The 26,711-nt window shown below is 38.8% G+C and overlaps 1 protein-coding gene across 1 annotated transcript in view; it reads right to left on the reverse strand.

Moving 5' to 3' along the window:
• JAZF1 (JAZF zinc finger 1) overlaps positions 1-26,711 on the reverse strand; it is a 187,627-nt gene that overhangs the window by 19,317 nt on the left and 141,599 nt on the right. The window contains exon 3 of the mRNA XM_054273604.1: positions 10,198-10,394. Coding sequence (XP_054129579.1) covers positions 10,198-10,394 — 197 coding nt within the window. The remainder of the gene's footprint in view (positions 1-10,197; positions 10,395-26,711) is intronic.

Consider the following 26,711-nt stretch of genomic DNA (forward strand, 5'->3'; position numbering starts at 1 on the left):
TAAAAATCCTTCCACCAATTGGCCCTTGCAGTAGAAAAACACAAACATGAATGCCATCATTGTTACCCAGAACTGCTGAAGTAACTTTTTGACTGTCACACTATTCCTATGTTAAACCAGCTATGCCACAAGCTGTGAAAGGCAGACACAATGTGCTTTCTACAAAGTTCATATTTTTTACACATTTGGAGAAAGACAGGTCTGTGTGTGATGGGTGTGCTTGTAACACAAAAATCCCTATCCTATCACAAATTAACAGAGATAATCTGTACTTTTAAGCTTGTTGTACATTTTTTGTTCTTGATGCTGTTAAAAATGGTTTGCCAGGGCAGGCTACTACGATGGGGATTATAAAATAGTTCCTGTGCTTGGAAGTACTTTAAATCTACAAGCCATGTTTCTATTGCTGCTTTGTAGCTCAAACCCCAAAACTAGTGATGATTTTATGAGTTGCTGTAGTCTAGACAACTCAGTTACTTTTCAATTAAATTGTTCCTTGGGGAGACTACTGTGAAAATTCCCATACAATTAATTACAGGTATGTGCAATTAAAATACAATTCTACAGCACAGTAGCTTTACAATTGCTGGTGCAATTTATGTCTGTATCAAACAAGAATGCTCTGAAGGGGCTGGGAAGATGAAGTACAACATGAAGTCGAGATTACATGTAAAGCTACCTGTAGTGAATGAGATGAAATAAAAAGTAGTGTTAAATTTTTGTGTGTGCCTTTTCCTCTGGTCAGATTCAGAAATTTACTAGAAAGCACAAAATCTGACAACTGAGCCAATCTTCCCAGAACATATTTTTATAGCAAACTGGGCTCAACACATTTTTACTGCCAAGTTAAAAGCAAATCAGAAATTTAACAGAGTTAGAATGAAATTGCACCCATAAAGCAGGAAAACGAAGAAAAACAGAAAATGCAGCAAAAAGCTGAGAGGAATCATGATTAAAAAAAGTCAACGTGTATTTCCCCTCACAGCAAAGCCCCATTTTCTCCCATCGGCTATTTTCATATTAGCCTTACTTTCCTCTATATATACTTAAAAATATCCTTTTAACTCTGAAAGCAATTTAATGGTTAGAAGCAACACTTTAAAATAATATCATTCTGTGAATATAGTATAGGCCTTTTTGTACTTAAGTTATAAGTTAGTTTAGGATGGAGTTAAACAAAGGACTAAGCAGGGGAAGTTATCATAGCACGCGTCTTTATGCAAACCACAGAAAAGATTAGTCCAGTAGAATCTCTATAATTTTGCTCCTTCTTCACAAGTTTACAGGCTTGGGTCAGTGGAAATACCAAATCTCTGAAAAATTAAGACACTTATGGGTCATGTCAGCTTGTCTTGCACAGACAGGATCTGTACCCCAGAGCTACAGGACCAGGAAAGAGCTGCAGCCATGGACTTGCAGCCCTGTGGTCCTTGCAGCCTTAACCAACACTCCTCATTCACCTGGTCCATGTGCACTGAAACAGGTGGACTTTGAGGGGTCCCAAACACCCTGTAAAACAAACCAGATCACTTCTGTAAGGCAAACAGGGCTGGGGTTTGCGAGTCCTTACGACTCTGGTTTTGCCTGGGAGATAAAAAAAAGACACCAGGGCCTCCCTTGTAAGAGACACAGCCATCAAAGTGGGCCAGCTCCCATCCTTCCTCCTTTTAGGGTTCAGCCAAACTGCAAAGCAGGTACCCTGCACAGCTACAGGTAAATTGCACAGCTACAGGTCAAAAAATGTGAAGGTTTGATGAAGTTAATGTCTTGGTCTTCAGGATAATTTCAAGCTGTTTGGTTTGGAGCTACAAGTTAGCCCAAGATGTGACCACGCTGATGCTGTGCCTACAATATGGAATTATCTCTGCTCTGCAGATCCCCCAATCCAAAGTCACAGTATGCTGTGGGGAATGTAAATCTTTTGGTTTGGTTTAGTCACTGAGTAACCAGGTTAATACACAGACTTGTCTCTCTAAGGAAGCCAGGCAGACACCTGACAGCTGATGATTGCTAGGAAATAAAAAAAAAATCAGTTTCTGAGGCCCTTAGCTCAATGATGAACATTAGAACATTTTTTCACTTTGGATTACTGAAGAAAGAGCTAAATATGTACAAGTTTACAGCCTGGCTCCCTAAAATTGGAATGTGACATCTAGCTCTGAAAAAGCATCTCTTAGCTGTGGGAACAAATTTCACCTCTTCTAAGAAAACCCCTATAGGAAATAATTGTATTTTTCCTTACTATTTTTCATTGTTACTAGAAACCTTCTATTACAGCTCTATTCCTTAAGGTAGAAACTGGAAACTATTACAGATTTCTCTTATTATTCGTGCTTAGTCATGACCTCAGCCAAAAGTTCATGTTAAAATCTCATACCATATCTAAGCACACACATGAACTATAGTTAAGTAACACATTGATCAACTGTTTTGTACAAGGTCATTCATTATTTTTTCATTATTTTTTACAAGAGCACCAATAAGGCTCTGTTGGAATAGGTACCTCACACTGCTAAATGCTGGGCAATTATATGTACAATATTAGTTAGTGTGCAGGATTAATATATGGCCCCAACCTGCATTTTGGCTCCAATAAAGAAAGTTCTCTTGTGTCATCTACACAGAAATGTGAAAACCCAGCAACAGTGAAGCACTTCAGAAGGAAATGTTGTCAGGGACCACAATTCAGTTTCCACAAGATATTTTAACATAGATTTTTTCCTACCTTGCAGGTCTGAAATATCAAATGTATTCAAACATTCATTATGCTGGAGAACTGAATTTGGTCTTCATTTTATGAAGTATGCCTTACTTATTTGCCCATAGTGTTTATCCAAGAGTGAGTCCATATATCTAATTTTTAATAAAAACATAGCATAAAAGTTCTTCAGTTTCTGAACAGGCAATTAAATAAGTAGAAAGTTCTGAACAAGTAATGAGATGGTTCCTCAGACATCTGAAAGTCTGTTTTTTCAAGCTGCAACAGAGCTTGCTTGATTCATGCTTTACTGTGCTGGACACCCCGTAAGTCAAACACACAAAAACATAACACTCTCAGCCCACTTCTCAACAATTTAATACAACAGCCCTGGGATTTGAAATAATATTTCTACTTTTCATTATGTTTTTCAATTACATCTGCATGATACTAGGCCACTTTAACATGAAGTGCAATAATTAAATTTAAGCATTTACAGTATGCTAACACAGGTGAGGAATTTTTGAAGTGAATGGCTAAAGCTGGGTTTTCGTGACTACATAAATTTTTGAGCCTTCAACTCTGCAAGTGGTGAATACTCCATTCCAGTCTGACAAAGCACTTGTTATGTGCTCCAAGTCAGGCAGCATTCACTTCCTTAGTATTAGGTGCTAAACATTAATCATGTGCTTGAAGCCCACATGACCTGAATTGGTAGCATGATTTCCAAAATGCCATCAGTGTGTACTTGTTCGCACTCCTTTGTCCTCCCAAGTCTAATTTCAAGCTCCCTTAAGATCTAGTAAAGGAATATTTTGCAGTCCACTTTGCTTGTAAAAATAAGCCCACCACGAAAGAGCAGCATCTCTCTAGCTGTAGCAATATTGAGTAAATCTTCATTGCCCAAAGAGAAAGCTGTTGCAGATTATCAGCTGAGGAGCAGATTGAATGGTTCAGAGTCTACTCTGATTCCACCTAACATGGAGTTCAGAAATGCCACCTGCTGACAGCAGCCAAACAGATCCTGCTATAAATAGCAGTTCTGCAACAAATTCTGCTTAATTCAGCTACACATTAATAGCATATCCATCAACACAAAAAAGCTTTGAGTACCTAACTCCTCCTCCTGTAAGTCTTCAATTAATTTGTGGGGGGAACACCCCTGTTATTTTACAATTCTGCTGCTCACTCTAAACTCACGAAGTAGTTCAGCTGAGCAGATCTCTTTTTCTTGCTGGATTCTGTGTAGTGTGCAGTTCCAGCACTCTGTGCAACATCTGTCTGTGCCATATGATTACTTCATTGTTGAAAGCCTGACATATGGAAACTCTACTGAAATGTTAGCTGCTTTGATACCTATGAAGAGGAATGAGCTTTTACATTACAGCAACGCATTTTTTCAGCAACTTAAAGTAAAAAAAATTAACCACACATTTAGAATCTAAACCATATTAGTTTCCAGCATATGCCTGCTACTCTATTTCAATGCCCAATTCCAAAGGCTGGTTACTATTGTGGTTTTGGTTGCTATTACCAGCAAACAATGGGTGGTATTCTTTCAGCTTTTGCATTCTTGGAAAAGAAAAGGGAACAGATTCAAGAGGAGGCCCGTGGGATTCCTTCATGAGTTATCCATGAAGGCAAATTCTATACAGCAGAATTACAGGAATGGTATCTCATATTGTGGAGATAACAGTACATGAGATAACCAGGCTTATTGGGAAAAGCCCCTAGCTGCCACACAGTGGTTCACTTGCCAAAATCAAAGCTTCCACAACAGACAGCTCCTTAGTGGACCAGAAGAAAGGTGGATCCTTACAGATCAGTTTCTGAGTTCCAAGTGCCTTTGGTAGGTAGAGAAAGGAGCAACTTTGTTGCAATATGCAGACTTTCCTCCCCTGTAAATTAGTCACCCATAGAGGGAACAATGATGCTCTAAATTATTTCATCACCAGCATGAACACTAGTTAACACAGAAGGAAGCTGTAATTTTTTGGTCATTGTTTTGCCAGTAGTAGCATTTGAATCCTGAACAAAATCCATCTGAATCAGAAGAGATACTAAGAGTCTGAGTTTTCAGGATCTATTAATTTTATTGAGTAAAAATTTATATGTGCCTTTTAGAAAATATTCAGTATTAGAAGATATTCCATAATGATGTAAATGGGATATGATTCTCCTTAATTTAATTACCTAAACCTGAATCAAACACAAATGTATTTAAAATTACTGCAGACATTTAAGGATGCAATCACTCTAGATACAAAAAGTACTCTTCAAGCTCTGAAAATAAGACACTAGGGGAAGACTGATTTTTTTTTCCTTTTGATTGAAAATTAATTGAATTTCACTTTCTGTTACAGAGTGACATATTATATTAGGTCGTGTTTCACCACTGGTATGATTTCTTAGACAAAAATTGGCCCATTTCACATAGTGTGTTCTGACTGAAATAGTGCAGCTTCAGGACTACTGACAAAGCTACAAAGCAATCATGATTTCAGTTTTAGTATATGCTCTATATATCTATAAAACCACTCCTTTATTATAAATCTGCCAAAGCATCATTCAGATAGTATCCTCAGATGGCAAATGCAGTAATTTCTACATCAACAGTAATAATTTGATAGCCTCGGTAGTCTCATTACTTTGCTGAATTTTTAGGCATATTTAATTAAAATATCACTCTTTAGAAGTTAGACTTCTTAAAGGTTAAGGCAAATCCTACAAAGCATTTTTTTTTACTCCAGATTAAAATGATTTATTACTTTCAAGTTTTACCAGAAAGGAAAAAAACCTCCAAAATTGTAAAGTTAGGTATTTTCTGTGGGTAGAAAACGGAGTCACATTACTAGATACTGAGACTGGACTGGTGGAAATTTCAAGGAAGTCTGACATATTTATGAAAGGTAAAAACTTTCAAATGCAATCAATCAAAAATGACTGAACAAATATGACTCCCCAGAAAGGCATTTATCCCAATTAATAAGACAAACCAATAGTTAGTCACCTACTCAAATGACAGCTGTAACTCAAAATGGGACTTGCCAATTCTCTCACGGGGTCAGCCTATGACCACCCATGAAAACTGCACTCTTTCATCTCCTTCCCAATGGAAGGGCTGAGGAATGGCCACAGCTTTTCCAGGCAACCACAGCATCCTCAGCACTTCGTGCCAGGACTGGCTGCCATCCACTGCCCCAAATGATCAGGCAGTAAATAGGTCTATAAACCTATTAAAACTGCATAAATGTTTTAACTTGTAATCTATATAAAATATATAAAATAAAAAATAACCAGGAAAGGATGTCTAGGAGCCAGCTTCTACAGAGCAAAATGAAATGCTAAGTATGAGATTTTTAAGTACTCCAGCTTTTCTTTTTCTATTTTTTTTTTTTTTTTTTTTTTTTTTTTTTTGGTGCAGAGGAAGGTGGGAGGGCACAAGACTTAGGGTTGAACTATTAAAAAGCCAGTTGGTGGTATTAAACTCTTGCTTCAGGATTTATAGGAAGGCAAAAAATTCACTCCTGGCTGAAATTTACTATTCCAGGCCTAGAATAGTTTTTTTAAAAAAGGTCATAAAAATAAAGGAAAATAATAAACAAATTTCAGATGATTTTTGGCATTTCCTTTGGTTTCAGATGATTTTTGGCATTTCTTCAATGCAGAAGTGGCTTTTTTTTTTAAATGAGATTCATCACTGTGAATTACTTTTCTAAGCAAAATTTGGAACAGGTTATTTTACTAACTAATTCCCATTAAGTTTCTATCACTGGATCTCTTTTAAAGCTTTTCAGTATGAAGAGGTATCATAGCTTTCAAAGGAATGTCAATGCTCTGACTTACACTCAAAAGCCAGGAAGTTAGGAGTGGAAATTTCATCTGTGAGCCACACAGATGTATGAAAACATTCAAAAAATTAACAACGTATGTTAAGGATGCAATGCCAGCCCCATTTTTATCCATAACTAGACTTCATTAGTTTTGTGGGTTTAAAATTGACATTTAAAAATAAAAGCAACACAAGTTTTTGTGACTTAATTGACTGCTCCTTAAATAAAGAGATATTTCAGTATTTGCAGACTGCTAGCATCTTTCCAAAATAAGCTGTGTGCTGGTGCTACTTTGCTCTATTTCCCTATCACCCTACGGAGCCTTTATTCCTGATGGAAGCCATTTCTTTTGCTAAATCCTGCCTGTGAACTCTAACAAGACCATTTAAGGCCTACTAAACAAAGTCTCCTGGGAGACACTATTGTTAAAATAAAAAACTGGAGCAAATTTTTAAAGTGAACTTTCTGCAACCATTAGAGGATGCAGGTCTTAAGAAGAAGAGAAAACTTGTTATAAGAGAGGGAACAAAAAGCCAAATGTAAGCAGAGAGCATATGCCAGCCACCCCGAGGGAACAGAGGGGAGGTATAGAAAATTAATTACAGCATTTCTACTTCCCACCAAAAGCACAAACGGGCCTTTTCTGGGGACTAACGCATACAGAAGCTGAAGACAAATACATGTCTACCTCATTACCTGAGAAGAACCCTAAAGAGCACACTACTTTGAGGAATATTTCTGCTCCTCTATGAATAATCTCCTGTACCAAGAAGCAGGAGGTGCTTTCATGAGCACACGCAGCACCGACGTGGGTCAGTCTGGACGCTGCTCAGCTCTGCCTGAGAACGAGGCCCCGCGGTCTCCTGGCACAGGTTTTTACTGTGAAACTTAACAAACACTCTCTGCAGCCAAAACACCTTGAACTGCCTCTTATCATGTTTCACAAGCTGAGTGGGTTTGAGTCTGGTCACCGCATAGATGAGAGATCATTATGTGAAATTGCACTCTGCTGAAAACTCACAGCAGTAGCTTAAAACTGTCGGGGAGTGGCGAGACATCACCATGAGGACATGCACCAACAGGACTGGGATCCAGGCAGCTCCTGGCTTCACCCAAGCCAAGACTAACAGCCCTGGGAAAGCCAAGATGAGCAGCTTACCAAAAGGGACGACAGTACATGGAAAAGGGGACCCAAAAGATTAGTGTGATTTTTGCCTTCTATGTTGAATGAGAATGATGAGAAGCCATATGTGACAGGCACTCTCTGCTGATGAACACGTGTTCCATGCCACCTCACCAGCCTGCAGGGCATGATTGCTCTCTGGCATCTGAAGGGGCACCACCTTGGGCAGTGACAGTAATGCCAGGCACACTGCTGAGCCCTCACAAACTGTCCAACAACTGAGACAGGAGACAATAAAAGGGAAACAGCCATCCTGAGAATTTCATGAATGAACTAGGTCAAAGCAATCCCACTTTGTTTTTGACAAAGCATAGGTCTAAAGGAGGATGAGGACAAGGATTATATTTGAATTATAACAAATACAGGGCATAAGGCAACCTAAGGGAAAACAGGCTCTTGGTTGTCTCAATTACCACAACATACACATTTACCTGCATTCAAAGATGAATTAACAAGAGTTTTCTCGGAGTACAAATCAAACAGGACTGCATGGAAGGAATACAGCAATATTCTTCATTCTCACTGGATGCAGTGGAGGGTATGCCTGTAGGGCTTGAAAGCTGTGCAGGCACTGTGAGGCTGAAATGTAGGACAATTTACATACTGTAAATTGTTTCCCTGAAACAAAGCTTGCCTAACTACCCTTGGTTACACCACCTTGGTAATCAACTGTCCCATACACTTTCACTTGAGGGAAAACGTTTTGCATTGGCCAATAAAAGACACGTGAGCTGCATATCTAAAGTTAGCCTGCAACCCCTACTGGGCTGCCTCCCCAGGCACTCCACCTACAGAAACTCAGCCATGGCATGACTTTGACCACCTCACGTATCTAAGTTAGAAAAAATCCTACACCAAGTAAACTCTGGGAAAAAAACCTGTGGTTAACAGAAAAAGCTCAATGCTTACTTTAGGTCCAGAAAAACTTTTAAGATAAGAAAAATGGAATTTCTGGGCTGAGGCTGCTGAAATGCAATGCAGTTAATAGTAAATTTTTACAGAAGTCTTAAAGAAAGAATATGTGTTTTTTGCTATTAGGATGTTACAAACCCTAGCTTTAGAAGAGGGGTCCAAAAGGGAACTTGGAACAGAGGGTGCAGAAAGTGGAAGCTGGTATTATTTATAACGTGGCAGGCAGTACTTGCAGAAATGCAGCCATAACAAGCTGATTCTCTTAACTGCAGGTAAAACAACATTCTGACTAACTTTAAAAGTTTGGAAAATATACAAATAATGAAAGTATTTTGGTAGAGAGATGCTGAGTTTTTTTCTTTAGTATTTGATGGAACATGTTTCAAAGAGTACATCACTAGCCAATACTACTGATGGATGTGCAAAGTTATGCTACCTGACCACATCATGAATTAGCCTTCTCAGGAGGAGCTGTACAAAAAAGTAAACAATAGAAAGAAAAACTACCTGCCATCTTCTGTAGGATGTCAATGAAATGAATCAGTTTGTTTCAAACAGGAGATAATTAAGAAAACCTAAAATTTACTGAATTATATTAGGACTTTATCATTTAGCTTCTCTCGATGTGCTTCCCTTTTTTATAACCAGGGACATACTGAACTTCATTTTACAACTTGCAGACAGAACATCCCAAGGACTGCTACAATTTTTCCATTTACTCATTAATACTAAGACATGAAATAGCCTATATAAAAAACATGTGGTGTAACAGTTTTTCAGGGCAGTGATGCTCAAGTGATTTCCTACTAAGGAGAATATATTGAACCTGTTTATTACAGAACAGCCCTATCTTATGCATTTAGCTTTTTAGAAGAAAATCCTGGTACTTAGTCTGAAGTGCACCAGAATTATCTGACAAGATCTCTACCTAAAGTAAATCAGACTGACTTAGGCCAAGAGATCTAGTTCAGGATAGCAAGCAATTTTCAGCTACTCTAATCAGTGCAAAAAAATTCCCAGGATGTTTATACCCTGGAAAACCACTGGAATATTAGATTTTGAAGGAAATATAGATCCCTTTTTTCCTTTATTTCTTTTCATCAACACAGTTTCCTAATGAAAATCATTTCTACATGATGACAACAGCAGAACATCCCTCCCTGACCACTTACTATGAATTCCAGTTTCCCCCCAACAAAAAAAAAAGGGGGGAGGGGAATGGGGTAGGGGGAAGATACTGACCACTTCCTTTAAATCTTTAACTTTACCATAGCCAGAGCTCTCCTACTGACACACAAGGGCTCTTTTGCACATTTGGCACTTCTGGTAAGGTTGGTTTCTTCACATAATTTCAGCTGCAACATTTAAAGCTAGCATCTTCTACTTTTGCAAATAATTTGGAAACAAATGCCCAAACACATTTTAGGGATTGCAGACCAAATGTAAAATAGCACAAAGCTTTTCTTTTTTATTTTTTGGGGCTCTTCTTACCCCAGTGCCTCAGTATGTCTCCTGTTCTCCAAATGCCACTGCTCCCTTTATTTGGGATGAATTTAAGAGTAGGGGCTTACCTGTAGGAGTACTACTGCGAAATGAAGAGGAGGGAGTGATTGGAGGGGTGACTGGAGGAGTAAGGCTTCCACTGCTGTGGCGAGGTGGAGTGGATACATTCCCACGGGACACTGTGCTTGACAAAGTCAAAGAGAGTTTTGGCTGAATCTTTTTCTTCAGGGACTCCTGCTCACGTCGAGCTGCATCAGTCATAAATCTAGAACAAGGACAATCACGAGGATGAGAGCTTTGAACCACTGTCCACCAGCAGGCTTTAAGGTAAAGAGAAAGTATTTTTTGCCCTCAGTGACCCAATGGAGTTTCAAACTCAGCCACGACAAGTTCCTCTGCAACACACATTCACATAATACAAACTTCTCCATCAACAGCTTTATGTGTTCAACATCTGGGCCATTTCCTTCTGATTTCAATAAAACTTATATTACATACTTGCATCATGCGCAAACACACAAGATTTTTAAACTCCAACCAGAGCTCAGCATTACAAACAATAATATGATGATTGTACTCAGTCCTTTACAGTAACTACACTTAATCATTCTGTGAAAAAGTAGCTGAGAAAAATGTTAGCAGCAAATGACCTTCAATCTGAAGGTCAAAGGGATAGACTTAATTACTTTGTGTAGATACATAATTTTCAAGATGATAATCACATTCTTTTACTAAGGGTTTTAGACAACTTTGCCTGGCATAAAATATGTCTCATTAAATTGTAATTCCTCAAACTGGAGTTCCCAGCTCTTGAAAACCAGATGAGGTCTCTGTAGAGCTCTGTACAGGCTGCTGAAGGCCTGATGCAACTCAAGGTTCATCTCTGCGGGGTGCTGAGAGGGAATCCCCACCAACATGATGCAAGGCATGCACCACACACAGTGCTGTAATTCCAGCAGTGCAACTTTCTGCATGGCATATCCCATCTGGAATAAAAAGTGCTTTTTTCACTTTCATTCTGATTCCTTTCAAAAAGGAACAATTGAACTGAAAAAGACCATTTTATTCCAAATATACACAAAGAGTTACACCAGAAGACATGCTGCTTTGTGCTGATATTCAAAGCATTGCTTTGTATTCACTCTCACTTGAAAAGACTGGGCTCCCCCCACAACAGGATCTCTGCAAGTCAGACTTCATGACTTGCCATTCAAGAGATGTTTTAATCCTCTGTCTTTCCCCTCCACTACATATGGATATACATTAATAATTATGGATATCTTGAAGGATTCCTAAGACTTTAGGTGATTTACTTTACAGGCTAAAGTAAATCACCGTGTCAGTACAGCCCTCTGTCCTTGAGGCTGAAATACAAACTAGCCCTGCCAGTGAATGAAAACAATATGCACTCACATATGACACAATAAAAAGTTAGGTTACACCCAGGCGTTTGTTTGACCATAGTCTCAAACCACTATGGCATAAAATTTTAGGTCCCATTAGAGCAATAAAGATGCATCCTGTCTGTCCATGCCACGAAGCCATTAATAAGTGGATCTTTGCCATGATAAGTAGCATCAACACACAAGTATTAATAAACAGGTATGTGATATGACAGTTTATCTTCTTTGCACTGAGACAACAATACATCATGTCAAGCCCAGAGGTGGCATTTTTATGAAGTTAATATTTAAATGCAGATATTCATAGTAACAATTGAGCGTTAAATTTCTCTTCTTCAATCAAGGGTGCAGATGATATTGACAAAACTGTCCTCAAATGGAAGTCTAAATTTCGTTCAAGAAGATGTAAGTAAAAGGATCTTAATAAAGTGGTCATTCAGTACACATTTGCTTTCCTGTAACTAGGAAACGTCTAATTCACTATTTTTGCAATTTGTACTATGATGTATGCTTGCTTCTGGATGGGAAGCCTTATTCCTTAAGAAAATGTTATGGTAACATTATAAATCCTTGAAAACTTGGAAGATAACTTAAACTGTAAGATATTAAAAGCAGCAGCATGAAAGTTGCTCTTTAGTAAACTCAGCCACAAATAACAATGTTAAAATAATATTGAGTTATAACCACTCTGGTTGAAGTCCATAAAAATCAGGAAAATGTGAAGTTATAACTGAAACTTCTCCCCATCCTCTTAACTCATTCCCATTTGGGCTAAGCATGTAAAGTATATTCCAAAATGTCATTTGTTGTCTACACTGTGAACCTGAGAGAAACGGAAGGCAGAGTCTGTTGAGAAGTGCAATTTCCAACATCTCACATATGGAATTAACCCTTCCAGATCCAAATAGTCCCATGCTTATTTGCTGAAGCACTGGCAGTGCTGTGGGTTTAAAAATGAAACTTTTCTAAATGGATTAAAAGGAAACTTTTTTCAGTATTTTAACTAAAATGCAGCATTATACATGTGTCTGACCATGGCAGTGTTCTTCAAAGCTTAAAATAAACATTGTAATGATGGATATAGAATGACATTTCCAACTAATTTAATTTTCATATTGGAAGTCCATTATGGCTGCAACATCAATGTTCATGAATCAAGCATATTGAAAATAGGGTTGAACACTGGTCTCTAAATGACATGCCTGCATACAATTTTCCCTGCCTCATTTAAATGCACACGATGTCTGGGAAACAGGAAATGAACTGTAACTAAAAAAGGCTGCTGTAAGAACACTTAGCTTAAATCCCATCTTTTTGATAGTCTGTCCATCTTCAGACTCTCCGTCTCTTTGCTGAGCAAAGCTACCTCTGCTATTTTCAAATTATTATCTACATAACCCCTCCCCTCTAGTTCCACCACTGTGCACATTTCAGTCACCTTTTCTGTTGCATGTGATTTTGTTTACACCTCATAATCCTCTCTCCCTCAAACCAATACATCATATAGGTGCAGTGAAACAAGGAGGATCATTCAGCTCCCTCCCAGCCATTCATTGACCCTGTTTTGAAAGGCATGGGGTTTGTGTGCTTCCTTGCCAACAGTTCATAACAGCAGGCAGGAGCAAACTCTTTCTAATGAAATCTCTTTTACACCCATATTTTTCTTTCCTCATCCTTTCAACCTTCCTAATTATTCAAGTCCCTGCTCCAAAAAATGTAGGTGCAGTGATTTCTGAATCAAGTGCTTGCAGCAACTTTAATAAACATGAGCAAAATATAGTTTTCCCCCCTCTTCTCATTCCCTGGAATGGTTCAAGTATTTTTATTGAAACTTTCCCAAGAAATTCAGCCTGAAGGAGACACCCAGCATGGAAAATTTCAGCCCAAACAGATGAATGTTGGCAACATAAGCAAGTGAAACAGTCTTATAATGGAAAGTGTTGCACAACTTTTCATATAGGTGGCAATATAATACAAACAGCGTTACCTCTTATTACCAACACAAAATGCCACAAAAAGCAGAGGCTATGCTCAAATTTTTAAAAAAGCATTTTCCAAAAAAACCTTTTTCAGTGTTTCTAAGACTTGTCACCCCCATAAGCTTTGGAGTCAAGAATGACCAGAACATAGAATAGAGGTTTCCTTATGCTGTTAGCACGCACTGCCTCACGATCGTGCGTGACTCATGAGATGATGTCAGAGTTGGTTTATCATAAAACCTATGCTACACACAATGCTAAAGCAGTTACAAGCTCTGGACTCATACACCCAGACTGAGGGTAAGGGTTACAAAAATGAGCAGCAGGTAAACTGAAAAGGAAAAAAAAGAACCCAGGTTGCTCTTCAGAATGCATATCTCTAATAGTTCTCATCAGAGTATGAAGTACCCTTTCCTCCTCTTCCTCACTGTTTCCATGTCCACAGACCTTCACACTGACAGTGAAGAAGGTGCATCACAGCTAACTGGCTGGATTTGAATATGAATCTGCTACATTCCTGGTCTCTCAAACACACACCAACAGAAGATAGGTCACAGTCACGAGTGTCCTGTTCTCCAGTTACCATGTGCACAGGGAAGAGAAGGGAGGGGGATTATTCTGGGTTTGCATGACAAGCAGATTGCACCACACAGAGACTGAAGCCCAGGATTGCTCCTCAACGCTGCCCAGCTGCACACAAGCTTAAAAAAAATGTACAGCACTCTCTGACTGTAACAAATATACCCTGTCCTGTGCCATACCACTGCCAACTAGTACTAGCCCACAACAGGGAAAGACAGCAGAACAGAATTAGTTCTGACCTTTTCTCATTACCAGATAATTATGGAAAAACTTTTATAGTAGCATTCAAGTCATATACATGTTTGCCTAATTTGGCTAGCCCGCCCTGGGAAAGCCTGTCACCTTTACCAGAATGTGAGAACACGGTGAGCTTCCACCACTTGTATTTAGCAGACTGCTCCTTAGCCTGACACTTGCTCAACTTCAAGATTGACTGGGAAGAGGAGAAAAAAAAAGCCTGGTGCTCTATTACAGATTTATGCTGCCTTGTGGTGGTATTATATTTAGATAAAAAGTGGTCAGATTTACTTGACGGATGGGGCACACACTAGCTTGCTATCTACTAAATTACATACATGCACGAAAGTCACACATTAATTCTCTTGCTATTCTTTACACCCACCAGACCAAGGTCCTTGCTGTATCTGTTTTCTCCCCTCAATATTTTCCCACTTTTGCCTCAAGATGTTTATGCTATTCTTTGTCCCTGCTGTAACAAGAGAGTTAAGGAGGTGAGGGTGATTCTTTTAGCTTTCAGTCTTCCTCATCACATTAGCAGTGTTTAGGGAAAAAAAAAAAAAAGGCTAGGATGAAAAGTACTTCTTATTGTATGGTATTTTAAAACCTCAGGAGATCTCTATTTTGAAGAGGGATTAGGAGAATCCACTTCTCAAGGGATGACCCCATTTCAGTAGGACAGGACTCTGTGGACTCCCCAAGTCAGGAGCTGTCCTCCCTACATTTTACTTTATCTTTTCTTGTAAAGGCAGCAATGTGGTTTGACTTAACCAATGCCAGAAAGAAGAGACAATTGTCAAGTTGAACTTCTATCTGGTGAAATTTAAATAGTGGGAGTACTTGTTCACAGACAAGTTCATAGACTTGGGCTGTCTTGTGTCCTGGAAAGGATGAAAGGCTTTTCTCAGTTGAACTTGAACAACACTGAGCCAAAGCAAAGAATTACATCCCCAGTAATGTCTTGCCACACTATTTATGTGATCATGAGGAAAGAAATATATGAGCAAGTTTTAGACCATTCATTAACTCAAATAATTTGAAGAACACCCTTGAGCACTTTTACATATCGTTCTTTGTAGTGTGGGGAAACAGAAGTACTCTGCAGCTCTTTATAGACCTTCTGCTTCACAGAAGCTAACAAACATTTTCCTTTAGAGATCTTTCATTATAGTTTTAGAAAAACCCTAAAAGAAACATCAATGTGAAAAACCCCCATTAAAACCATGCATAATCCCCCACATGCCTTCCTGCTATTTAGATTACAAAGTATTTGCATAGTGCTAAAGTACATGATTCATACAAAATCCCCTTTGGATGGTCTTGCTTTTTTTCTAATTTCACAAAAAACATAACAAGTGGGGAAGAAACAGCCCAAAATAATAATCCCTTCCCATCCCCAACTATTTTCTCAAACCTGTATTGGATTTCACAACAGTCACTAACCAGATCAAACAGATCATTAAAGGGCGTTTCTAAGTTTCTGGAAAGAACTCTTCCTGCTCAGTACTTATGGCAGAAACACCTCACATCTGCACAGGACTTCAGCGTGCTCATTCACTGAGATCAGCTTTTAAAGGGAATTCAGTGTTCATTCTCAGTGCCAGTTGTATTCAGACTCATCTATTGAAAACTTTTCCTATGTCCTAAATATGGAATATTTATGACAAACTGATGAGTATCTTAGACAGACAGGACAGAATCAGATTTCTTTTTATTACTAGCCTTGAGGATAATTCATTGCTAGTACAATTCTTTCATTTCCATCATTCAACCAGTTCTCTCAAGATGTAAAACTGTTTCTGCCATGAAATCAGCCATAGAGTAATAAATATTTTTCTGAATATTTGCATCTTAAGCCAATGTAGTAGAGATTATTAGGCTGCATGTGTACCTTAAAAAATTTAAATTGCATTTCTGCCTCTTCACTGAAAGATTCACACACAACATTCACTCACACTCATTGCTGTCAGTAGATTCAAGGCTGCAACCTTAGCAAATCTGCTAAATATGAGCAAGAGTTCAGTCGGTTTACTTTAGTTGTCTGCTCTTCACACATTCTTAAAAGATACAATAAGACACAATAAAATATTCACCAAGGAGGTATTTTGTGCTTCCAGCATGGAAAATGGATTCAGAAGATTGAGTAATTTCATATCTAAATGTGTAAATGGAGATGATGGGCAGTGATATGCCAAATAATCTATTACCACTCAAACAGAATAAAAATAAACCATCCCAAATCATATAATCATCATAAAGCATGTGTTTTCTCACTGTTAATCAATATAAGGCAGTGTTAAAAGCAATGGAAAGAAATTTAGTGTCTCTCTTGATTTTGGGAATACACAGAAACATCAGTGGGAATAACACTTCATATTTCATTTAACAGAAATACCAAACACAGAACACAAGCCCTAGCTTTCCATTTTATAATTATTAAGGAGACATAAATAATGTGACATGAAAAGTAACTTCTTCATTTAAAGTATTTTTAAACCATTTAAACAAAAATATGTCAAATATTGAATGCTTCTCATATTAAATATATGGATTTTAACATGTTCTGTTTGGAAAGGAACTATTTGTTGCATCTTTTTTTTTTATTCTGTTTTATTTTTCTTCTCTTCTATTCTGCTAACACTTATTTTCCTTATTTTTCTTCTTTTCAAGAAGCACCAAAATAATATTTAATTTAAAATTAAAACTAACCAAGCATGAATCAGTGTTGTATGTTCAGCCCATCACAAAAATGGCTGTTTACTTAAAATTCAGATGTTGGAATTATTTTTTTTTTGGGCTTTATTTTTTTAGATTACATGGTACTTTTGCCCTTTCTTTCTTGAATTTAGGTAATACAGCAAATGAAAAATTGAAGGCTGCATTTTATTTTATATTCTTTTTAAATTGTTGGAAAAAATGCACACTGGATAAATAACATTCAAACACTAACATAATCAGGGCAGATGCAGTCTTATTTTAGACATTTCATTCATAATAAAAATTCATTACTTATTCCTCAGCTGATGATGGGGACTGAAGGAGAAGCCCATGCTGTCTTTCTGATGTTATTAAAATAAAAAAATGACATTTCAGCACTTAAAAGGAAAAAAAAATTAGAGCTCACCAAAATTCAAGAGAGCAACAGTAATTTCCAAAACATTAGAAACATACTGCTAGTTCTCCTCCTTTCCCCTCCCACACCCTCCCTGGTTTTTTCCACCCTATCTTGAAGTAAATGAGTGAATTTCAGAAAGGAGCTACAACTTAGCTGCACCTTCAAAATTCTGTAATTTCCACGGAGTGAGAGGCAATAGTTGATCAAAAGAGATACTTGAAGGAGGTAATTAGCAGGAAAGCAGCAACCACTTGATATAGTTTGGTGTGATATTTTCACCTCTTCTACAAATGCGGAGAGTTTAAAAAGTCATGATAACCCTCACAAATGCTCATTATGCTGTGTTCTGCCTCGACATCAACTTATTTCTTATCAAACTCATTCCAGAGTTTTACCACTGATAAAAAAGGAGCATTTGGATGGTGTAAAACACTTGCAGAATTTCTCGCAGTTGGGGCAGATTTTGAAGATGCTGCAGCAAAGCCCTGCCTTTGGTGTAATGCAGCATTTCTCATTTCAGAAATCTCCTCCCTGCACTCCCTAAGTGGCTTATTGGGACATACATCAGCCTTGGCTTTGCTTGCAGCCACTAACGAACCAACCGGGCCTCTCCTGCTGCTAACAACAGATATTTTATGCATTATTGCCTAATTAATCGTTGAATATAACGTCATGAATCCTTACATTTCAGTTCATACCCTTGTTAATATACAGGAATAATGCAATGTCACACAGCCATAAAATTTTACAGAGACTGAAATGAGAATCCTAGCAGACATAAATAATGTGACATGAAAAGCAACTTCTTCATTTAAAGGATTTTTTAAACCACATAATTTTGAAAATGCACCCTGACAGTTTTAAAATTTGCATCATAGAAACAAAACCACTGAATTATTTTTCTTAGTATGACTACAGGCAATCTCAGAGGAAAGAATACTGATATAGCGTCTTTTCATCAACACTCTAACTTAACCTATCAGTTATTAAATTTAAATATTTTAAACATTGTTATTTCACTGTTTATGACTTACCAGACTACTCTAAGCTTTTACATGAATGAAATGCAAAATTCTTGAAAGCAGAGTAAAAATTTAACTTTTACTTTAGAGAAAGTGCAGGGATAATACACTGTGTGTGTCTTCCAATTTGTAGAAATTATAAACTTTAATAAATTACTGATGTCTGGAGAAAATAGAATTAAGCTGCCCATTGAATAAAAATTAAGGGGTCTAAATTTGACTTGAATCTCAAAATAGTTCTTATGTGGGACTAAGTAGCTCACAAGCCCTGCTCTGGCTCTCTGCACAGGCTCCAGCACTGTCAGATTGCCTAGTTTCAGTAGCATGTTTTATGTTCAGATGTGCTTACCGTATTTTTTTCCATTATTGGTCCACCCTCTTTCCTTCTTGAAGAGCTTATTGTGACTATTTATGTAAAAACAATTTATTTCAGTGAGCCCTACAGAGGAGGAGATCTGTGCACGCATGACACACGCTTTTACTGTCAGACTCTGTTTCATTTTATTGATGCCTCAAGGACTTTTAGCTTTAAGAAGCAGGGAGCTGAAATGTCAGATATTTTATTCTTATAATGTTCCATTTATGTCCAGCTATTCTTGTGTCATTCCATTCTAAGTTCTCCTGAGAATTCAAGTCAACACCCAAAGACAGATTCATCATGCAAGAATTTAAAAATAGATATTATCACAAAGCATTGCTTATTAACTCTAAGGATGTCTAATATCAATCTGCATAAATAAAACTATCACTATCTTTAGTATTTTACGCACTATTAATCAAACACATTAACCAACAGATTTTTCAGCCTTTCAGAAATGCATCACATACACAATGTCTGCATGGGCTCCTCCAGGAAGTAAGCAATCCAGAATGCCCATTCAACATAAATACAGCAAAAAGAAACTGAAAATAATATGTATATAGAAAATTACTCTCTAAAATCTATGGGTGCAGTTTTTTCTTTCAAAAACAGAGACACTAAAGTCACAATGCATTCACAGTTTGATTTCTAAAAGAACTAAATCCATTTGTGAAAACACTGATACAGAACATGATTCTCCAGCTGAGAAAGAGCATTCAGCTCAAAGATGTTCTCCCAAGCTTGAAATGTAAGTGCAGATTTAGATGGAGAAACATTTTTTGAAACTGATTTATAAATCTGTATTCAGAGGACTGGGTGGGGTAAAGCTTATAATGGAAAATTGCAGCAATCTTAACATTAGGAATGTGAAATGTCTGGTCTTAATAAACCAAGTTTTCAGGCATCACGAATTGTTTGAAAGGACGATAGCAACTTACAAACAATTCAGCCCCACTAAAATGGTCAATTGAACATTCCCAATTCTTCAGACAGTGCTGCAATGAGTCACATGTCTATAAAATAGCCAACACGAAATATTCCTCCTTGAAGGTAACAAAGTTCAGGTGAAGATAGTCAAGGAAAAGTGGAGAAGGAAGAAGATAACCATCACATGTGTGTTTGCTCTTTCACACAGACAGAATAACGAATTCTCATTTTGGTAATTATGTGCCATTTAAAAAAAAATGTACTTTTCTACACTTTAGGCTGATTTGCCTGACAAAGTTAACAGTTCATTATGTAATCATCACTGTTTTAGCAGTTTGGGGAGGGGGAAGTACCTAAGAACTAAGAATAGCTCCTGAGGACCCATTATTCAGCTGTGAGGTATAAAAGCAGAACGCTGATTTGCATTTTGAAATTTTGTCCCTGTTAGACTTGCAGCATGCTGTTGCACCAGACCCAGGCACGTATGGGAGTGCAGCAAATCCCCCAGTTTTGTTCAGCCTGACAGGAAACCATTCCCTTGCATCCCTCACTGGCAGCCACCCTCCCACCTCCAGCTCGAGTGATCTGATGAAACCAGCAAACCCTGCTAGGATGCAGAAGGAAAGGACTGGCATCTGAATAACTAACAATGCACTGCTTCTCAGGCAGACAGCAGGGAAGTTCCTTCAGCCCTGTTTGATCTGCTTGGCTGGCGTTATTGCAGAAAGCCGGTTTTTCATTAGGTAAGGAAAAAAAAACCAACCCCAAAGTTGTGATGCAGCCTAAGTAAGGTTAAAAATGCACCCTAACACAATGAATGAAGAGAAAATAGATGGTGTAATACAGAAAGGCCCAAGACTTGCAAGTGGAAAAAAGTATAAATTACCATTTTAATTAATTTCCTAATGTAAAACACAGCTGTAGTAATGTTGGCAAATATCACCTGCCTGTTTTAAGTTTGTTAAATTAAATCATGCTCTGTAATTGGGTCTTAACATACAAAAGTATGTTTTATTTACTTTTTATTACAATATCAGTATTTTAACTTTCAGTTTGCTTGTGCAAAAGCTTTATAAATTACTTGAATCACTTAAATCTGAATACTATAATCTGCAGTTACAATGTACCAGTTTGAGTTTCAACAATTAAATGCCTTTTTTGTGGACTCCCGCTGCTATGTGAACTAGCTGTAGGCTATTAAAATAATGAGTCCGGACTGAGTCATCTGATCTCAGCCTTGGTGCAAAGCCTGAGGAAAAGGACTTAGCCCACAATTCCTAGTCTGTTTACCAGACTAAGACCAGACTGTTGGAAGCGCTACCCCAGCACTCCCTTCCCCCCCGAAATCCGGCACTCGGCCGGGGGAAACGCGGTGTCACAGAGCCCTCTGCAGGCAGCGCCCGCACCACCCGCATCCCTCATCCCATCCTACTGCCCCCTGCATCACTGTCCATCCCCTCACCCCGCATCCCTCATCCCATCCTACAGCCCTCTGCATCACTGTCCAACCCATCACACTGCATCCCTCATCCCATCCTACTGCCCCACATCACTGTCCATCCCCATCACACTGCATCCCTCATCCCATCCTACTGCCCCCTGCATCACTGTCCAACCCATCACACTGCATCCCTCATCCCATCCTACTGCCCCACATCACTGTCCATCCCCATCACACTGCATCCCTCATCCCATCCTACTGCCCCACATCACTGTCCATCCCCATCACACTGCATCCCTCATCCCATCCTACTGCCCCCTGCATCACTGTCCAACCCATCACACTGCATCCCTCATCCCATCCCACTGCTCCGCATCACGGTCCATCCCGCATTCCTCATCCCATCCCACTGCCCTGCATCACTGTCCATCACCTCACATCCCTCATCCCATCCTGCTGCCCTGCATCACCATCTGTCCCCATCACCCTGCATCCTTCATCCTGTTCTGATGCATCCCCATCCCCTCACATCCCTCATCCCATCCTGCTGCCCCCTGCATCACCGTCTGTCCCCCTCACTCTGCACCCCCCATCCCATCCTGCTGCCCCCTACATCACTGTCCATCCCATCACAGCTACCTGTCCCACCCCACCACCCCAAAACAAGTCACCTACATACTCGCCCCTTTATCAAGAGTGGCTTCTTCCAGAAAGGCTCAGAAAGGTAGGCCAAGGTAAGGCGGGGAAGTACTCATCACAAGATGGCAGAAAACCCGTGCCAACAGCATCTGTGAGTTTGGGGTGCCCTGAAGAACTCAGTTTTTCAAAGTGTGGGTTTATGATGTCAGATGACACAAGGGAAGGGAATTCAGTGAACGACACAGGTCTCCTCAGCTTGCATGCCACAAAAATACCACAGATTTGGCTACACTAAGGGTGCTTCAGATTACTATTTGGCTTCATGAAACCCCATAAATGTGGAATTCCCTGCCAGTGATAGTAATGAGGAACAAAACCTAAAGTCTCCCCCTGCTTCAGAGAACCGGAATCACAGAATGGATGAGGTTGGACCAGATCATCTGGTCCAATCTCCCTGCTTAAGGAGGGCCATCCTACAGCACACAGCGCAGGATGGTGTCCAGACAGTTCTTGGATATCTCCAGCAAGGGAGACTCTGCAACCTGGCAACCTCCCTGGCCAATCTGTTCCAGTGATCAGTCACTCACACAGTAAACAAGTTTTTCCTCATATTCAGATGGCACTTCCTGTACATCAGTTTCTGCCCATTGCCTCTTGTCCTAAACCCTCCACGCCTTCAGAGAAACACCACCAGCAGCACGTGGCACAAAGGGAACGGGAAAACCACATGTCTTCTCACACCTTCCAGAGGAATCCAAAAGCACCAACATTCACTTTCATTTTCACCAACACAAAATGCATCTTCCTACAATGTCGGTGTGTAAAATACAGAAACACACAGCATGTGCACAGGGTGCTGTCTAAAGCAACACCTATCTCAGGCTGAACTCCAGCTAGTGTCCAGGGACTGCTGTAATCTGCACTAGCTTTAAGATGGTTTGTGTGCCAAACCATGTAATTTATCTACCTCCTTGATATTTCTGCAGTTTTTGATCCTGTATGAACAGGTAAAGGGAAAATAATTAAATTGAGAACTTTCTCTAATGAATCTCCACAGCTTTTTTAGTAATTTACCATCATCGTTTCCACTTACCACTCTGGAAAAGATGACTTCTGCCTTTTACACTTTTGTTCTTTACACTCCAATCACTTTTATACACATTACCAAACCACAGCAGCATTTCTGCTTGTTCTCCAACAGCTTTGTTACATCCAAGAGACAGGCATATTCTCTGCATTACCAATGTAATTCCACAACTCCTTTTGACTGTTGGTCCTCCTGATCTCAGCCCTCTCTGTTTCACACCTCTCCAGCTTAGGTCTTCTGCCCTGATTAGGAGTCCATGTCCTGAATTTAAGTAGCACTGTATTACTGCTTGTACATGTGTTCATGTATATCTATATATCTATATCTATACACACACACACACATTCATGGATATACATCTATCTATCACATGCATACATGTGAATTAAATGCATGTTTGTATATTAAATATATTTATATGTGTATTCTTTTTCATTTTAACTGTCAAATGAAAGCAGTTCTTTTGAGGGCCGAAATAATTAAATAATGAAGTTTTAAAAAACGTGTGGCCAAGACAGTCTGACTTCTGGGGAGCTGTTACTTAGGCAGCATATACCTAACAGGATTCAGCACACACAATATAATTAGCAATTTGTGCAATTCCTGATGGTTCTCTAAGGTAAGCTCTGATGAAAGAGTCTGTTTTGAGAAGAGGACCACAGCACTTAGACAGATAGAAAATGTTCCAACCCATCCTGTAATTTTCAATTTTTGAAACACTGTTTAAACTCTAGACAAGTTTGCAAATACACCTTGAGAACATCTTAAAAGCTCAAAACCCAGAAAGTAAGAAAAGAGAAATGTAGCTATTAATTAAGATTTAAAATAACCATAATCGAGTGTGGTAGTGTCTGACACGAATTTTGAATTTCTGAGGTTGTCAATAATGAGGCACAATGCCACGCATGCAAAATATTGACCTGCATCCCTTTCTGCTTCTGAAAATATTGCTAAACAGACAGAATGTGGCAGGTAAATTTTAGCAACAGCCTCAAAACACCACTACACTATCTCCATTCTTCAGTCAGTGCCTAAGCTGCTATGCCACAGTATCTTGCAATGCATACCCAAATTTCAGTTTTATTTCAACAACCTGCAAAAACTTAGTCTAAGAAAATGCTTTAAATGCAAATTTCTGCTCATCCTGTGTAGATCCTAAACCACACCAACAACCTCAGTGCAAATATTAGCCACATTTAATAGCTGGTCTGACCAACTACAGGCACTGGAAACCTTGGTCCCTCTAAGCACAGTGGTTCCCACGAGTGTGTGCTCAGCGGTTCTGTGATGGTCGACAAAATTACATGAAACAGCAGCTCATTAGAAGCCAGAGGGTAAATTCTGCTGCATTATGGACTAGGAAAATACTGAGTGTCGACTCTGGTCTGCAAAACTGCCCTGCTGGAGAACCACTGTCTGGGCTGAAAGGCACATGGCCAAGGCTTTTTCCCATTTCTGCCCCGAGCATCAGACATGAACCTGTATGAGGGCATTTCCCAGCTGTTTGCCTCCTCCAAAACCCTGACTTGGGCCAAGCAGCTCCTTGGCAAGGGGCAGCTCTCCCACATCAGCAACACCATGTAGAAAGAGAGAGCTAAAAGGCAGACAGTTAAATAACTTTCTCTTGCTTTGCTGGTCACAAAAACTTCACAAACTTTCCTTTACATATTAACATAGTACTCTCTTTGGAGATGAGGACTTAATAAAATCTTTGGCATATTGATTTCCAGATTTAATTTTGCTCACGGGGGCTAAAAAGCTATTAAAACCTTCCCACTCTCCTTTCTGCTCTGTCCACCTTCCAAGTCTGCTTTGGCATATTCCTACCACATAAACTACCCACCAAATACTGAGACTAAAGAGATACATGTCCTTTTCTATTCTCCCCACAACCTAGGTCAAGCACCAGAGGAGTAATTTTAAAATCTACAGACCTGGAAAACAACCTATGGACTGATGTTAATATAAGTCAATAATGGCTACCCTTAACACTTTTCATCCATCAGTCAACATCTGTGATAAAATGCTTAAAGACTTTTAGTATAATGCACTGACACTTCTTGCAAATCTTTAAACAAGACTTTTAAATCTTCAAATAACTTAATCCTCAAGAATGTTTCAAAAGCTGTTTCTAAGGCCAGCTCCTTAAAATAATTTTTCCCCTTCATTTCTCTATTTATCAATCAAACAAATTCTAAAGGCTATTTTATTTATAGGATCAAGGTAGACCTCAGACCACAGTTCAGAAAGGATTTCCAAAACCTATTTTATATAGAAATTTTGAAATACAATGAAAAGAAATATTACACAATTTTTCCTGGAGCTGATTTCCTAGAAACCCTGAAAGACAGTTCTAACCAGTCTTTTACAGTGGAGGGGGACAAAGAAACTTTACAAAGGAAGAAGAATAATTCTTGTTTTAACACCTGCAAGTGCAAAAGTTGTCTGATGATCTGCCTCCCCTTAATCATTATCTTCTTCCTTCAATGCTATTGTCCTTTTCCTATCCAAACTAATTTTATGAAATATTTTTTCATTTATGGAAGCCATTTTTTACTTAAACTGTCAATTCTTTATAACAAACTCTCAGCAGGACTAAACAATATAGGAACAGTGCTTTACAACAAATTTTACTCAAAAACTTTTAAGGCTACTAGGATTTTTTCGATGCTCACATAAGCTTGCCCCTTGCTGCAGACTGCTTTCTCTTGAAGGGAAGAATTCTTAAATAGCCATTGAATAGCATTTTCCTATGTGAATTGCATGTAAACTCTCACATATAATCAAGTGAAGTACTCAAAACTCCTCTCCACCCTCTGAGTAACTCATCTCTATTATGTTGCATTAATTGAGAGGAAAGAGCAAGAAAATCCTATATGGAGGGTCCATACCTTTTTTTAAATGGGAGGTTTGTAAAGGTCTGAATTTTAAAAGGCAAAATTTGAATTTAATAAAAATATTAATTTTAATTAGAAATAGGAAAATGAGAGTCATAAAAGTTATTAACTTAAATGCAAAAAGAAAACCTAACAGTAATTTTGCTATTTTTCTGAAAGATCTATTTCTCCCTTAAAACCAAACAGATCCAGTCCGTTTTCAAAAGTTGTTGAATACTTGCTGCAAAGCCATCAAACAATTGACTCTGGCAACCCTAACTAAGATTTTCAGATTTACCAGAAATTAGGATGAATATTGCTGAACATATTCCTGAGCTGAAGCATTCTTAATCCTAGCGGTGTCAAAAGACTAAATAGATGCAATATTTTGATTTGCTTTTGCCGCAAACTATTGTAAAGCTCAAAAAAATTTTAAAAACCCCTAAAAATGAAAAAACAAACCACCACTGAGAAATGTGTATTTGCAGTAAAAAAACTGTTGCATTTAGCCCCAAAAGTTAACCCTCCCTCAATCCCCAAGTTAACGTCGTCCTTCCCCCTTAGGTAATAAACTTCACAGTGATACAGCCTGATCCGTCTGCAGGGGTGACAGAGCAGCCACTTGCTGGAGCTGCTCAGCACCATTTTTATCCTCATCTCCCACAGCCACTGGGGTAATTGAAAACACTTGCACGAGGTGCTCAGCAACTTGCAAAATCAAATACCAGCGTCAGCGAGCTCCAGCGCTGCTCGAAGCCTGCAATGCAGTGAAACGAATCCATCAGGGTCACTCCGGCTCTGGAGTGGGAGCCAGGGGGAGTGGAATGGGATGGGAGCGCTGCCACAAAAGGGCTCCATACTGGGGGTGTTCACACTCTTGTCAGCAGCAACTCCAGACAGCCCATGGCAACCT

The sequence above is a fragment of the Melozone crissalis genome, unplaced genomic scaffold (genome assembly GCF_028551555.1).
Source record: "Melozone crissalis strain CALT ecotype California unplaced genomic scaffold, PUWL_Pcris_2 ptg000016l_1, whole genome shotgun sequence".
NCBI lineage: Eukaryota > Metazoa > Chordata > Aves > Passeriformes > Passerellidae > Melozone > Melozone crissalis.